Source organism: Pygoscelis adeliae, unplaced genomic scaffold, assembly GCF_000699105.1.
Source record: "Pygoscelis adeliae isolate BGI_AS28 unplaced genomic scaffold, ASM69910v1 Scaffold99, whole genome shotgun sequence".
Lineage (NCBI taxonomy): Eukaryota > Metazoa > Chordata > Aves > Sphenisciformes > Spheniscidae > Pygoscelis > Pygoscelis adeliae.
In genome coordinates this window covers 1,367,733-1,380,116 of record NW_008825493.1, presented here as the reverse complement: position 1 = coordinate 1,380,116, position 12,384 = coordinate 1,367,733, and the positions used below count along the sequence as shown (strand labels likewise).

Sequence of the window (12,384 nt, the reverse complement as noted above, 5' to 3'; positions counted from 1 at the left end):
CCCTGTTTTCCCAGCAGTCTCAGAACATTAACTTGGCATTGCTAGATGGGATTAAAAATTCTACTACTAGTACAATGATATTTGAAACTCTGTTCGTCTTTGTCCTACATTTACCTTGTAAAAATACCAACTAGAAGAGCTCTTCCCCTGTGTCAGTCAGATTACCGAGTTTCCTCCTATGTATACAAGGGAGTAAGGATGCACAAGCATGTAATTAAGTAATATTCAAAAGCATATTGGGACATTAGTAAACAGTCATAAGAAACTGATGAGTTAAGGCATAATTTAGAATCATTAACTGGGGCAGTCCTTGTAAAGATTGTTCATTACTATTAAAACAGAAAAAAACAAACAAGTTTCTATTCTCCCAGGTGGCGATTCGATGTCTGTGTCCAGAGAACACGTCTGGACAAAGTGTCTTGTATGCAATCCAGATGACTTGCGGCCCCAACATTCCTTTGAGCTTATGCTTTTATTTTAGTACTTGATCTTTGCTGTTTCAAGAGTAGGTCTTAAGATGGCGGGGGGAGAGCAAGCCATATTCATGAAATAGGCCCCCAGTTCAGTCCCACAGTTAAATGGCCAAACCTAATTCAGCTCAAAATTATGACATAAATGCTTGTAAAAAAGTTAGAATCCTCAAAATAATTAATGGGAGATGGTGGGGTTGGGATGCAATTCTTCCTTCACAACAGTGTCAGAAGACCGCATCCCTATAACGTGCTTCTCGCAGCTGACTGTCTACATGAAAAACAACTTCAAAATGAGTCCACGGTGAGGACTTCTTTATTACAGTCCAGCTCAATGTTACCCCCTACTTGCTTACTATATTTAGTGTTGCATAGCAAAGAAAAGATTTTTATACTAAAATTAAGCAGGAAGTGAACAAGACAGAAATTTATCAATCAATGCCTAAAACACAGCATGAGGTATCTAGGGAGACGTAAAAAAGGAAAAATATTATTTTAGTGAAGTTACCACCTGCATGGTTTACAAGAAAACGTTAAACGTGATGCACTTTTCAATGTAAGTACTGCAACTGTCTCTTATCTATTTAAACACCTAAGAGACGCATTCTACAGGTCCTAAAGTTATATGCAAAGTTGCCTATATGGTCATATTACCAGCATCATGCAGGTCATTCCTAGACACGTGCTGTTATGAAATGACTTAACTCATTCATGCTGAGCGCTCTGCCCTTACCCTTGGCAAAGCACTGAAACACAGGAGTCGCACCACTGAAATCCCAAGCATGGCAATCGCTACCTAACAGACCGCTCGTGTTTTCAGAGGGTCAGGCCCACAGTCAAATGTGTTAGCAGAGCAGGGCTGGAATACTCAGTCTTGTAGATGAAAGCACAGAAAGAACATAGAAACACTTGTTTCACAGCCAACTTTTCATGCCTTTTAGACTCCTAATCTAGCACAATATTGCAAGAGTTTGATTGTAAACAAGGCAGAGAAGGGCTTAAACCAAGATGTACCTGTTGACTTTAGGCTTTGTAAAATGTCCTGCAATTTGCAACAAATTTGAGACAACAGTCTTTCAAACATGGAAGGCAATGGCCATTCTGTCAATGTCTGACAGCAGAGATCAAAAAACTGTATCGCCTCTAAGCTTAATTAAAAAAAAAATAAAAAAAAAATCGAATACTCTTATAGCCAGGACCATGGCCAAGACAGACTTAAGAATTATGTCTAGTCAAGATATAGTCACACTAATATTATGTGAAGTATTACCTGTATTATTGGTTGTGTGATAAAAGGATGGAGGTATGGCATTAGCTTGCAGTAGACATCAGCAATATTCAAATACTGTGCTACCACAGTGATAAATCCCACTGCGCCATAACGTATCCAAAGATTAGGATGACACAGGAAAGGCGCTGAAAGAAAATTAGGCTGTTAAAATATATCATTCATATTAAAGAGAGGGGATCATCCTGTATATGGCAGCCTGTGATGTCATTTCCTTCCCCCAGAATTACCCCCAAACTGGGCCTTCCCTCCTGCAGAGCACCAAGGTTAAAACACTCATACTGAGAAAATTATTTCAAGGACTTCACAGGGCCCGTGCGGCTCAGCTTCCTTGCTGTTGCCAAATAGCATATTTTTCCTATATATTCATTTCAATCCCTAATTGTCAACTCCAGATTTGCAGAGGAGACTAACCCAAAAATAAATCTCAACTGTATTCTGGACAATTATGGAGAATCCTAATACCAGTGATTTATTTTTTTCTTTTTAAGTAAATACTGTATTCCTTCCTTCTTACCCTCTCTTCCTTGCATAGTCACTACTTACGTTGTGATTATCAGACTCAGAAGTCCATCTCAATTATGTGGGTTTTAAGAAGTTGTAATCAAGGGACTGTATCTAGTCATGAGATATAATCACAGATCATCTGCCCCAAATTCTGAGTGCATTTGAAAAGCCGTAACATTAGGAAGAAGCAGTCTACATCTCAAAAGATCAGTTGGTATTTTCTTTCCCATAAATAGCTGGTAAATCTTGGGCACATCTAAATTAAACTGATAAGCCTGATGAGGAAGGAGAGACCAACTCTGCATTCAAGGCTCTATTGAGTTAAATGGGTTTTTATGGTGTTAGAAATAGGATGAGAAAGGATCAGGCGTTGCCTGAAGGACTGGATTCCCCCCTTCCTCAAAGGCTGATGGGTAAGAGTTCGCAAGTTACGTGCCTGATCAACTTCCAGAAGTAAGCAGGAGTTTTGCTTTATGGGAGGTTGGCATGAAGAACAAGGAAAGATCTTAGAGCAGAAAGTTTTTGGACTAAGTGTTGTTTGCTGCTGTCCTATATAAAATCAGAGAAGATGCTTCCAGTTTGTTCCACCAAAATTATTTTAGAGTTGTGAGCACTAACATGGTCCAACTAGCAATAGTTCATTAACGCAATTTTGTGTAGATTCTAACACAGTTCTGTAGGTTTGCATACTGGACAGCTAAGCTGATGGTGAAGCTTTATGTAGTACTAAGATTTGTTTTCTTAACTAGGAAAACAAGGTATTCTCCAGTATTCCAACTTACCGATATCACAAGCAAACTCATAAATATGGGGCTTTTGCAAGAGCCCCAACTGGCACATACAAGTAAGAGCATTAAGGGCTTTATAAATGACAAATTCTTCAGCATCGCTGAGACCTTGCTGAAGCAGAGGTTTCAGTATTGATGAGCTTTGCCAGCCAACATAAGCAGCAACACCTGAAACATAAAAAGAACACATAAAAATCGAAAGTAGCACTTCCTTGCCTTTCCTCACCAAAGTTTAAAATTGCTATCCCACAGACATCTCAAAACAGATTATTAGTCATTAGAAAAAAAGGCAGCTGCTTTCCATTCAAAGTTAGACCAATATTCTGAAAACTGCTTGATAAAAGCAGATCCCTGTGCCTGCAGAGGTCCTTCCAGATGCCAAGCATAGATGTCAGCACACAGCTGGCCAGCAGAAGTCTGAAACAGCAAGGCAAAACCAGCAGCGCTCCTAAGGGGTGGGGATGCAGTGCCTGCATTCGTACATGGAAAGGACAAGTGAGCAACAATGAAAGGTTCTCTTAGCAGGATTTTGTCTTTTAACTCAGCAGTGATTGTAATTTGAGTATCATTCAGACTCCTGAAAAGACTGAACTGGATACTGGACTAATTATCAGCAAGGAAGTCTATAACATACATTCACTTAGCCACAAAAGAAAGAATCACTAATAGTCAAAAAGGAACTTTTAGAACAGTCTTCTAAAACTCTTCCAGCCCGAAATGGCTGCAAGATTTGCTGTTTAGTTAACTAGTCTCAAATTATTTGCCATCATGAAGCCACCTTGTCCTTAGTTTCAAAAATAAATCCAATTTTAAAATATATTTCAAAATCTTAGAAAGAAACCAAGATCAAAAGCAAAATGAAAGTAATTCCTTTGAAGCTGCTGGACAAAAAAATGTATCAACTGCATCGCAGTGAAAGAAACTGCTTTTCTATTCTTCCTCCTTTCCCACGTGAAAACCAGCCACTGGCCACATGAAACTGTCACCTGGAATTGCTTGTTTGGATTAGATAACCCATCTACAATAATTCATCTCTGGCAACGGTCAGGGAGATGGACCTTGTTGGATTTCTGATCTTTCCTCTAGCTTTACATCCGTCAAGCTAATGCTCCTTCCTACAAACAACTGGGCAAGTCCTCTGATCATTCTCAAGAGAAAAAAAATTAGTTTTTCATTGAATAGCTCAGGCTTATTGTTGCTATTGTCATATGTGGTACACAGCATAGACCATAACTGCCTCTGCTTCTAACCCAGTTATTTGGGATTGATAAATACCAGAAAATTCAATGTCTTCCCATCAGAATCGAGACCAAACATAAAATAACTTTATCACTTTTACTCTAATAAGGTAATAATCAATGTACTTGTTCATGTATTAATGCTGGGCTTTGCAACCAATTGCTAAAAGGAAGAGAGGAAGAAGGGAGAAATAGCACAGGTAAGAGAAATCCCCTCAGTGCCACTGTTACAGAAGGGCATCTGCCCACAGCCACAGGCAGCAGTGCCTGCACATACTTAAACACGAGTTAGAGAGCTCAGTTTTAAAGATGTGCAAAAGCTTTAAGTAAAACAGTGTAAAACAAAAATATAAATTTTGAACTTTATCTGAATTCTTCTGTGGAGGTTTTGAACAAATACTGGGAGAGAAGGAGGAGTTAAAAATACAGGTTACACATCTTGACTTTTACACTTAATTGCCTCACGTCTCTCTGCATGTCTTTTGCAAGAAGCCAGGACACTGACCTGTGCTTTGGCTACCCCATTGCTCCTTCTAAACAAAGCCTGACAAGCCATTAGCATCACATCTTGGCAGGGTTTGCCAGCACAGCATTTTGTGGCTTCCAGTCATAATGGAACGTGTGCCTACCGTAATGGCCCTGCTGGAAGTTTGATCATGCTCATTTTTCTTGCCATTCACCTAAAGTACCATTTTTCCCCCCAGATATTGCAATGGGAAAGTTTTCTTGACTCGCAAATCCTGAGCACTGACTCTCAGCAATAGTCACGTGGAATAACTTCCAACATACATGGAACGTTACTTAACAGCCGATGTCACTGGTAAGATTTTTAAAATTGTTATTAAGTTTTCGGAGCTGACAGGAATCTTTAAGTGAGGTTTTAAGGCACTAAAAATTTTTTTTCAAATTATAATTTTAGCCTATACCAATGCACAGTTTTCATCATATGAACAGGTCTACTGAAGTTAATGGGACCATACACACATGTGAAGTGATGCAGCTTGCAGAAATCTTAGTACTTAGTTGTCGTAATTTAGCTTTTTGAGTTAGTGGCTTTAGCAAAGACTCGAAAAAAAATAGCATTTAAAGTTTATTTTTCATGTTAATCTAACCTAGACTTAAATGACTCAGTCTCATTTGTATTAAATATTTGGACTAAAAGAAAGACATATTTGTATTCACATTGTTTTGTCTTCACTCCCTAAAGAAACATCTACACCCAATAATTCAGCAGTCTTTTCCTATAAATTATAGAAATATTTGTAAGAAAGGACTTTTATATGACTGTTAACAGTTTCCAGGATATGTAAAAATTAATTTATTTACATTATTTTCTCTCTACTCTGTTTGGCTAAAACGAAATGCACTTACCAACAATGCTGTCAAAGAAAGCTCCTCGAAGATGCCAGTCATTCTTATCATTTAAGAAAGTGATCATATGAGACAGAAGAACATCATTGGCTTTCTGACGTCCAAAAAAGACACAGAGACGTGTTATTCCATTTTCCATTAGTGTTTGTTTCACAATATTCTCCGGGTCGCTTAGCAAAGTCACAACTTTCTGCTGGACCATTTCATGCAAGGCTTGCAACTCTGCAAGAGACAACGGGATGAACATTTGGGTTGGCGAGAAACAATATGTGCATGTGTGCTACCTGCTGCTAAAGGAGTTACACTGACAGGTCATCCTGAAGAACACCCGAATCAGTAAGATGGGCAATGCAACAGAACCTCAACAACTCCCATGACTGGCTTAGCAAAGACTTCAGACTAAGCATGAGGTGGTGGCAAAGCCAAAGAGCATAGAAATGTGAGACATTCTTACCAGATCGATATATTTTAAACTTGCCATAACTTCAACTAAGATGATCCAGCTCGTTATACATATAGGTGAAATGCAGATGTGAAGAAGCATCAGAATGAGTCAGCAGCAACATTACAACAGTAAACAAAATGCTTCAAGGCAATTCTGGTTTGAGATGTTTATTTGACTACCAGTTTCAAAATTTGTGAACTGACAACAGATCAAGAGTATATTTTCAGTTAGGTAGATAGATTGACTTCATTAAGGATACAGAGAGGAATAAACAATACTTGAAAAAGTGAGTACTTCCAATTTCATTAAATATCAGCAGTTACCCTAGTGATACCAACGAAAGATTTGGAGATGACCTTGCCCATGGCTTCTACTCCATGATGCGAATGAAAAAATATCTTCATTAAATGGAAATAACAGAATTGTTAATGCACTGGCTATTACTGAAAGCTGTACAAGGGAGGTTCTCGAACAAGTAGCACAAAAATTTCATCTACTGCTGTCCCAGCTTTGCAGGGGTGATTACTGTTTGCCTGCAGTCAGAAGACCAGCTAATTTGCTTTCTATCATGACTCTGTCAATCACATGAAAAAGTTGCCTTCTGGGTTCAAATTTCTCACACTTGGTTTCTAAAAAGGTAAAAAGTATAGACCTATTCAAACTTCTTTCCTCCTTGCATTACTTCTTGCATCTCCAAGCTAGTTTGAGGGATAGGGGACAATATTTCTTAGAAATACAGCCTGTACAATGCAGCTTCCTCTTTCACTCCTCAGAAATTCTGAGCACCCCATGCCTTATGTGAAGGAACTTGAAGGGGATTTTTTATGTCTGGTTTTGGTAGGTTTTTCTTTTTAAAGTATCATCCTGCAACTAGTTAAGAGATAATTGAAACACGCCTTTTTCCTTACCAAATGGAGTATCTGTGAGATGTTTACCAATTATGATTAGTCACAGACTGATCTACTTAGCCCAAAAGAGAAATGACAGTTTTTAACCACAAACTCTTCCCAGCTTAGAAGACTTGCCCGGCATTGTTCCGGAAATCTATACACCACCAAAAGGCACTGGAGCTGACACACAGGTCACTTATTACCATCCCTCCTTCCCCAGGGAAAGAAAAAAAAAGCCATCCTTAGGATTTCGACTCATTCTCTGTGCAATAGTTAAAATAGCACAGATAGCAGTGTTACTGCCCAGTGGCATCCACACATTCAGCATCTTCAGGCAAAAAGATAGACAAGAATTGCCAGGCACAGGAAAAGAAAAGGAAGAACAACTGAAAAATACAGTACTATGACTATACTAGAATTTGACAGGTTTTTCAAAGCTAACGCTGCCTGCCACTTCAAAGGAAGCAGTATTTGGAATACAGCCATGTTTTCGCAGCTGACTTGTTTACGGGACCATGAGTGAAGCTGGCTATGCAACCAGGCAGCCAGCATCACAGTCAAATACCTTGAAAACTTTTGGAGAAGAAAAGCGTGCTCATTTATATACTTTTCTGTCTTTCACAATGTTCAGAACAGCGGTGTCTGTTTCTGCATGAAGCTGTAACACACACGCTTTGATACTGGTTGAGGCAAAGCATTCTCCCCCCTTAATAGGAAGGCTAAGCTTTAAGAGATGAGGAAGATCAGTGCTAACTAGGAGCTTTGGCCCATGATTTGCTATTATAAGAAGGTAAGTAGAAGTGACATTACCTGTGTCATAGTTATCACTAGGGTGAGATGTTTCATCCATTTCTTCACCATTTGGTTCATTTTCCATATTCAGATTTTTCAGCTGTACTAACTCCAGAAATCTCAGAGCTGTTTCTGCCAACAACGCTATGTTTTCTGCAAAGGAAAATGTTTTGGTTAAGAATTGTTCTACTTTGCCAGTTTACATCAGTCTGATGATCCCCCTGATGAGAGATTATAACTGCTGACAATACCAGTCATGATGGGTAAATGGGATTGAAATTATACAACGTGGTCTGGTCAACCCACTTCTGTTGACCCTGACCCCAGTGAAGCTACCAAGTACATAAAAATCACACGGTACTTTTGGCATGTAAAGAGGTGGAAAAATTGTAAGGATAATGTGTAACAAGGACTAATTTCAGTCTTCTAGAACTAGCCCTAAATGCCACCTAATCTCAGGCTAATGACTAAATAACTTCATAGAACTTAAAGGCCAATTAACCTGAACTAACTGACATGCCCATGTGGAAGACTGCAACAAAATGACAAACCACCACGCCAGGATATGTATCCCAGGGAATAACAACAGGGTTACCCTTGAGGGCTGGATTCCACTTTCAGAACATTTGTACCCATATCTATCCACGTGGTTTGGCACCGTTCTGCACTGTTTGGAAGCTGCTGAAGCAACTCAGTCTATATTCTATGTGTCAGGCCACTGCTGGCACAGGAATAATCCCATTGAGGCAGAAGTCCCACCTAAGCAGCCGTTCCGAGTGTCGTCCAAGACAACAGCAGCATGCCAATGGAGCCTGTCCACAGCACAGATCAAATCCTGTAAGTCATCAGTCTGACCACTTCCAAAAAGTGTGCTATGGTAACACAAGTTAACTCAGGTATAGATTACCTTTAGATATATATTTATTTGAAATTTAAATTGCTTTCTTAAAAGAAAAGCTATTTGAAATTAAGGCAACTTAATCAGACTTAACCACCTACAGTTCAAATAACCTTTTCAAATTTCAGGAAATATTCTAGCTGTACTCAGTTTGAAAATAAAGTCAAACCACCGAACACAGAGAGAACCTCTGTGTAAGCACATGCAACTGGAGCCTGGGTACTGAGACTTGTAGCCTTTTTGCACTTGCAGAAAACGGGATTGCATTTTGGTTCTTCCATTTCAGCTTATTTAACAAGTTCAGCTTTGTATTATTTAAAAATTAATTATGAATAGACTATAATTTTACAAGATTTGTTTTTTTTTTCCTAAGCTACAAATAAAAGCAAGGCATGAAAAAATGGTTCTTTCATAAAGCCCTAAATGTGGAAGATCAAGGTGACCAAAAGCAATTGGTTCTATTCATTAACTCTACATTGCCTTCAATAATTAGTTTTATCAGCTTACTCAGTAAACAAAAGAAAAACATTACCTGGGACATTTTGAACTGAATTCTGCATTTATAACTTTAAAAAAACCAAAACCAACACACTTAAAAATACGCTAGTCATAGCAAATAAGGGAACGTGGTAAATGGCAAATATGGGCGTGACTACAAAGCTTCTTCCTGAACCAGGCAGAACTCGTATCTGAATAACGTATGAAGAAAACATCTGCTATGCTATAAGCCAGTCTATTACATAGCAAATAATGTAACTGCAGCCCCTGAATATCAAATTTCATTTTGTGGGAAAATAACACTGAAGCATAGCAACACACTGATGCTTTAAGTTAGTTTCATATTTATTCAGTTCAATCAGGCCACTCTAAGCAAACAATCTGAGCTAATGAAATGTCAATTAAGATAAATTAATAAAAGCAGCAAAGGGTGGGCAAGCTCAGAAAGCCCTGCTCACATACTTAGCTACACAAAGACCGCTTGGACAAGTACTTTTCTTTGTTATGCTCTTGCTTATCCAGGGAATAAAGCCAGGGCTGCTTCCCTGAGCATGAGGCTCTAAACTCTGACCCCTTACCTTAGCTGTGGGCAGACCTGCTGTGTGCTACATCCAGGCCCTAGCCCAAAACACATGTACACGTTCTGCAAGCTGCTTTTACATACAGAACTACAGAGAAGAATGAATGTTAATTTTTTAAAAAGTTAATTAATCTAGCAGAGAGCAAACACATTTTGCCAACTATTTAAAATGTAATTATTTGCTTTGGGTACAGATCTACACTGGAAACTCATCTGTTAGTATAAGTCAACTCATTAAGTTGCTGCCACCACCTGCACCAGTTAGCTTAAGTGAATACAGGTGTCTTTACCTGCAGTCATTTCTGAGACTTCTGGGGAGATTTACTGAAATAGAAACAGCAAGCTCTGTGATGATTTTGAGCAGACAAGAAAACAGTTAAAGAAATACAGAAAAGCCCAAGATTCGGAGTTTTGGCTGGATTTCCTCTTACCAGCATATGCAAGTCTGACGATGGTGGCTTCATCCTGGGCCAAGTGTGCAATGCCTGGCAGAATGTACTCTGGGTAAATGTTAATATCATTGCGTGGCACCTCTTTGACGAGAGCAAGAACTTTAGTTAGTGTCCTCACAGATTCTGCCCTCACCCTGGGCACAGAGTCGTTGCTGAAATGTAACAGATAAGGAGTAATACGATCCAGAAGAATCTCTACACTTAATCTTGGTGCTAAATGAAGAATCAGTTCCAAAGCAGCCAGTTTTGAATCACAGTATTTGAGAGTCTGTAAACAGGAAGTTATCACAGACACTAGAATAACCAGCCCATTCTCTTTTGTCTCTCCCTCGGCTTTCTCTGTGCGATCATGCCCACAGAGATTGTGAATGATGTTGTCCAGATCTTTACGTATGACCAATATACGCTCATCTGCCGATACAAACGTTTCCTTGGCAAACTGGGCCATGTAAGGCTGAAGGAAAGTGTAAAATATTTCAGGAAATGCATTGTTACGTTGCTGTTTCAAATAATCTTCAGCTGCTAAACGTTTATCTGGCTCGCGATGGACCATCTGAGTGACCTTGAGAAAGGCAGAAGTAGGAGGGAGCGGGAGAGAAAGATTAAAGGTTTAGACATTTGTAATGCAAAAAAAAAAAACCCAAACCCAAACAATAAGCAATTTGTCACCAAAGTAGGTGAAATAAACTACAAACAGACCACACAAATGGTTCTAATGATATAGGCCATTCTTACCAGTTCTCTGATACTGCGGTCCTCAATTTTGTTTAGTACTTGATCAGGGGAAAAGAGGCCATTTCTGTAAGCCAAAAGCTGAGATAAATCAAACAAGGGTACACCTTCTGTGAAGAGCTCTGCTATTACACAGCCTGGGGAACAAAAAAAAGAAAAAAAAGTCAAAGATGTCAGAGGATTATAAACAGATGCTTTAACTTTGCTTTCTCTGTGGAGACAAGAACAAACCCTACGCAACTCAGCTCAATTAAAATAAGGCAAATGAGTTGCCAAATGAACTTGCGGAGATAGCATCTCAAGCTCCAAAAACTGGCTTTTACACTTGATCCCCAAAATATCTCCCAAGTATTTTATTTCAAACATGCCAACAGCAGAGGAGTTTGCAATTAGGAAACATGAGGCAGTTACTTCAGCCACCTGCCAGCTGGAAAACACACCACCAGAAAAGGAACCCACATCACTGTCACGTGGAAGAAGAGTGCCAGTAAGTCAGCATGGATTGGGCAGTACGTCAAAACTAAGCAGCCCTTTTACAGAAGGTAAAGAAATAACCTATACTTCCACAGTGATGCTGGGAGACAGCATATATTCACTCACACAAGCTCATAAGCACAGTGAGAAATAACATGATTGCCAAACACAGCCCCCCCTGTTGTGTACATGACACACATTCTCTTCAAAGGTCCCACTCCTGCAGTTTGCTCCCAACGGTCAGCATCTTGCTTTATCAGTGAAGTGCCCTGGAAGTCTGGCCATAAAGGCACCTTCTAAAATGAAGTAACCATTACCTTTAAATTCAGATTTTAAGGGGGGGGGGGGGGTGTAAGGCCAAACTTATGGCTTTCAAACTGCTCAAGACAAGCCCAAGACTCAAGACAGGCTCCCACAGTCAGGCTCTATCAAGTATTTGCGAGTGGGACTATGACAGGAGCTTAGTTAGTTATATCCAACTTCCTGCCTGTGGGGAAAATGAAATGAAAAGGGGCTTCTAAAGCAAATATTGCCAAATTGCCCTGAAAGCTGGCTCAGTCCCCAGACAGCTGGTCCTCAGGTGAACCTGGTTCCTCCTCTTGGGTCCCATGAGGCATACGCTATGCATCCCCAGAACCTCAGCCATGAGAAGATGATGGTCTATGCAGAACCATCTCTTTCCCAGGGCAGAGTTGAGCCATAACAGAACAGTTTGTAATTTCCCTCCTCAGATAACATGGTGATGCACTTAAGTTATATAGCTTACTGTATTGTGTCTGTACTTTTTCTGTGAATGAAAGGTTTGGGGTCGGGTCTTATGCTTAAAATAAGCAAGTCTTTCCACATGCTGTTCTCTAAGCCCACTGTAAAAAGAAAGAACAAAAAAAAAAAAACCCCAAATAAACTTTTCTGCACCCCGACACACAAGCATAAACACCACACTGGTCTCTTCCGAGGGCTC

General features: G+C 39.6%; 1 protein-coding gene across 1 annotated transcript in view; it reads right to left on the bottom strand.

Moving 5' to 3' along the window:
- PIK3R4 (phosphoinositide-3-kinase, regulatory subunit 4) overlaps positions 1-12,384 on the bottom strand; it is a 27,446-nt gene that overhangs the window by 14,332 nt on the left and 730 nt on the right. Inside the window, exons 2-7 of the mRNA XM_009331259.1 lie at positions 10,953-11,116; positions 10,197-10,779; positions 7,808-7,942; positions 5,663-5,884; positions 3,048-3,221; positions 1,741-1,886 (exon numbers count right to left, since the gene is read on the bottom strand). Coding sequence (XP_009329534.1) covers positions 1,741-1,886; positions 3,048-3,221; positions 5,663-5,884; positions 7,808-7,942; positions 10,197-10,779; positions 10,953-11,116 — 1,424 coding nt within the window. The remainder of the gene's footprint in view (positions 1-1,740; positions 1,887-3,047; positions 3,222-5,662; positions 5,885-7,807; positions 7,943-10,196; positions 10,780-10,952; positions 11,117-12,384) is intronic.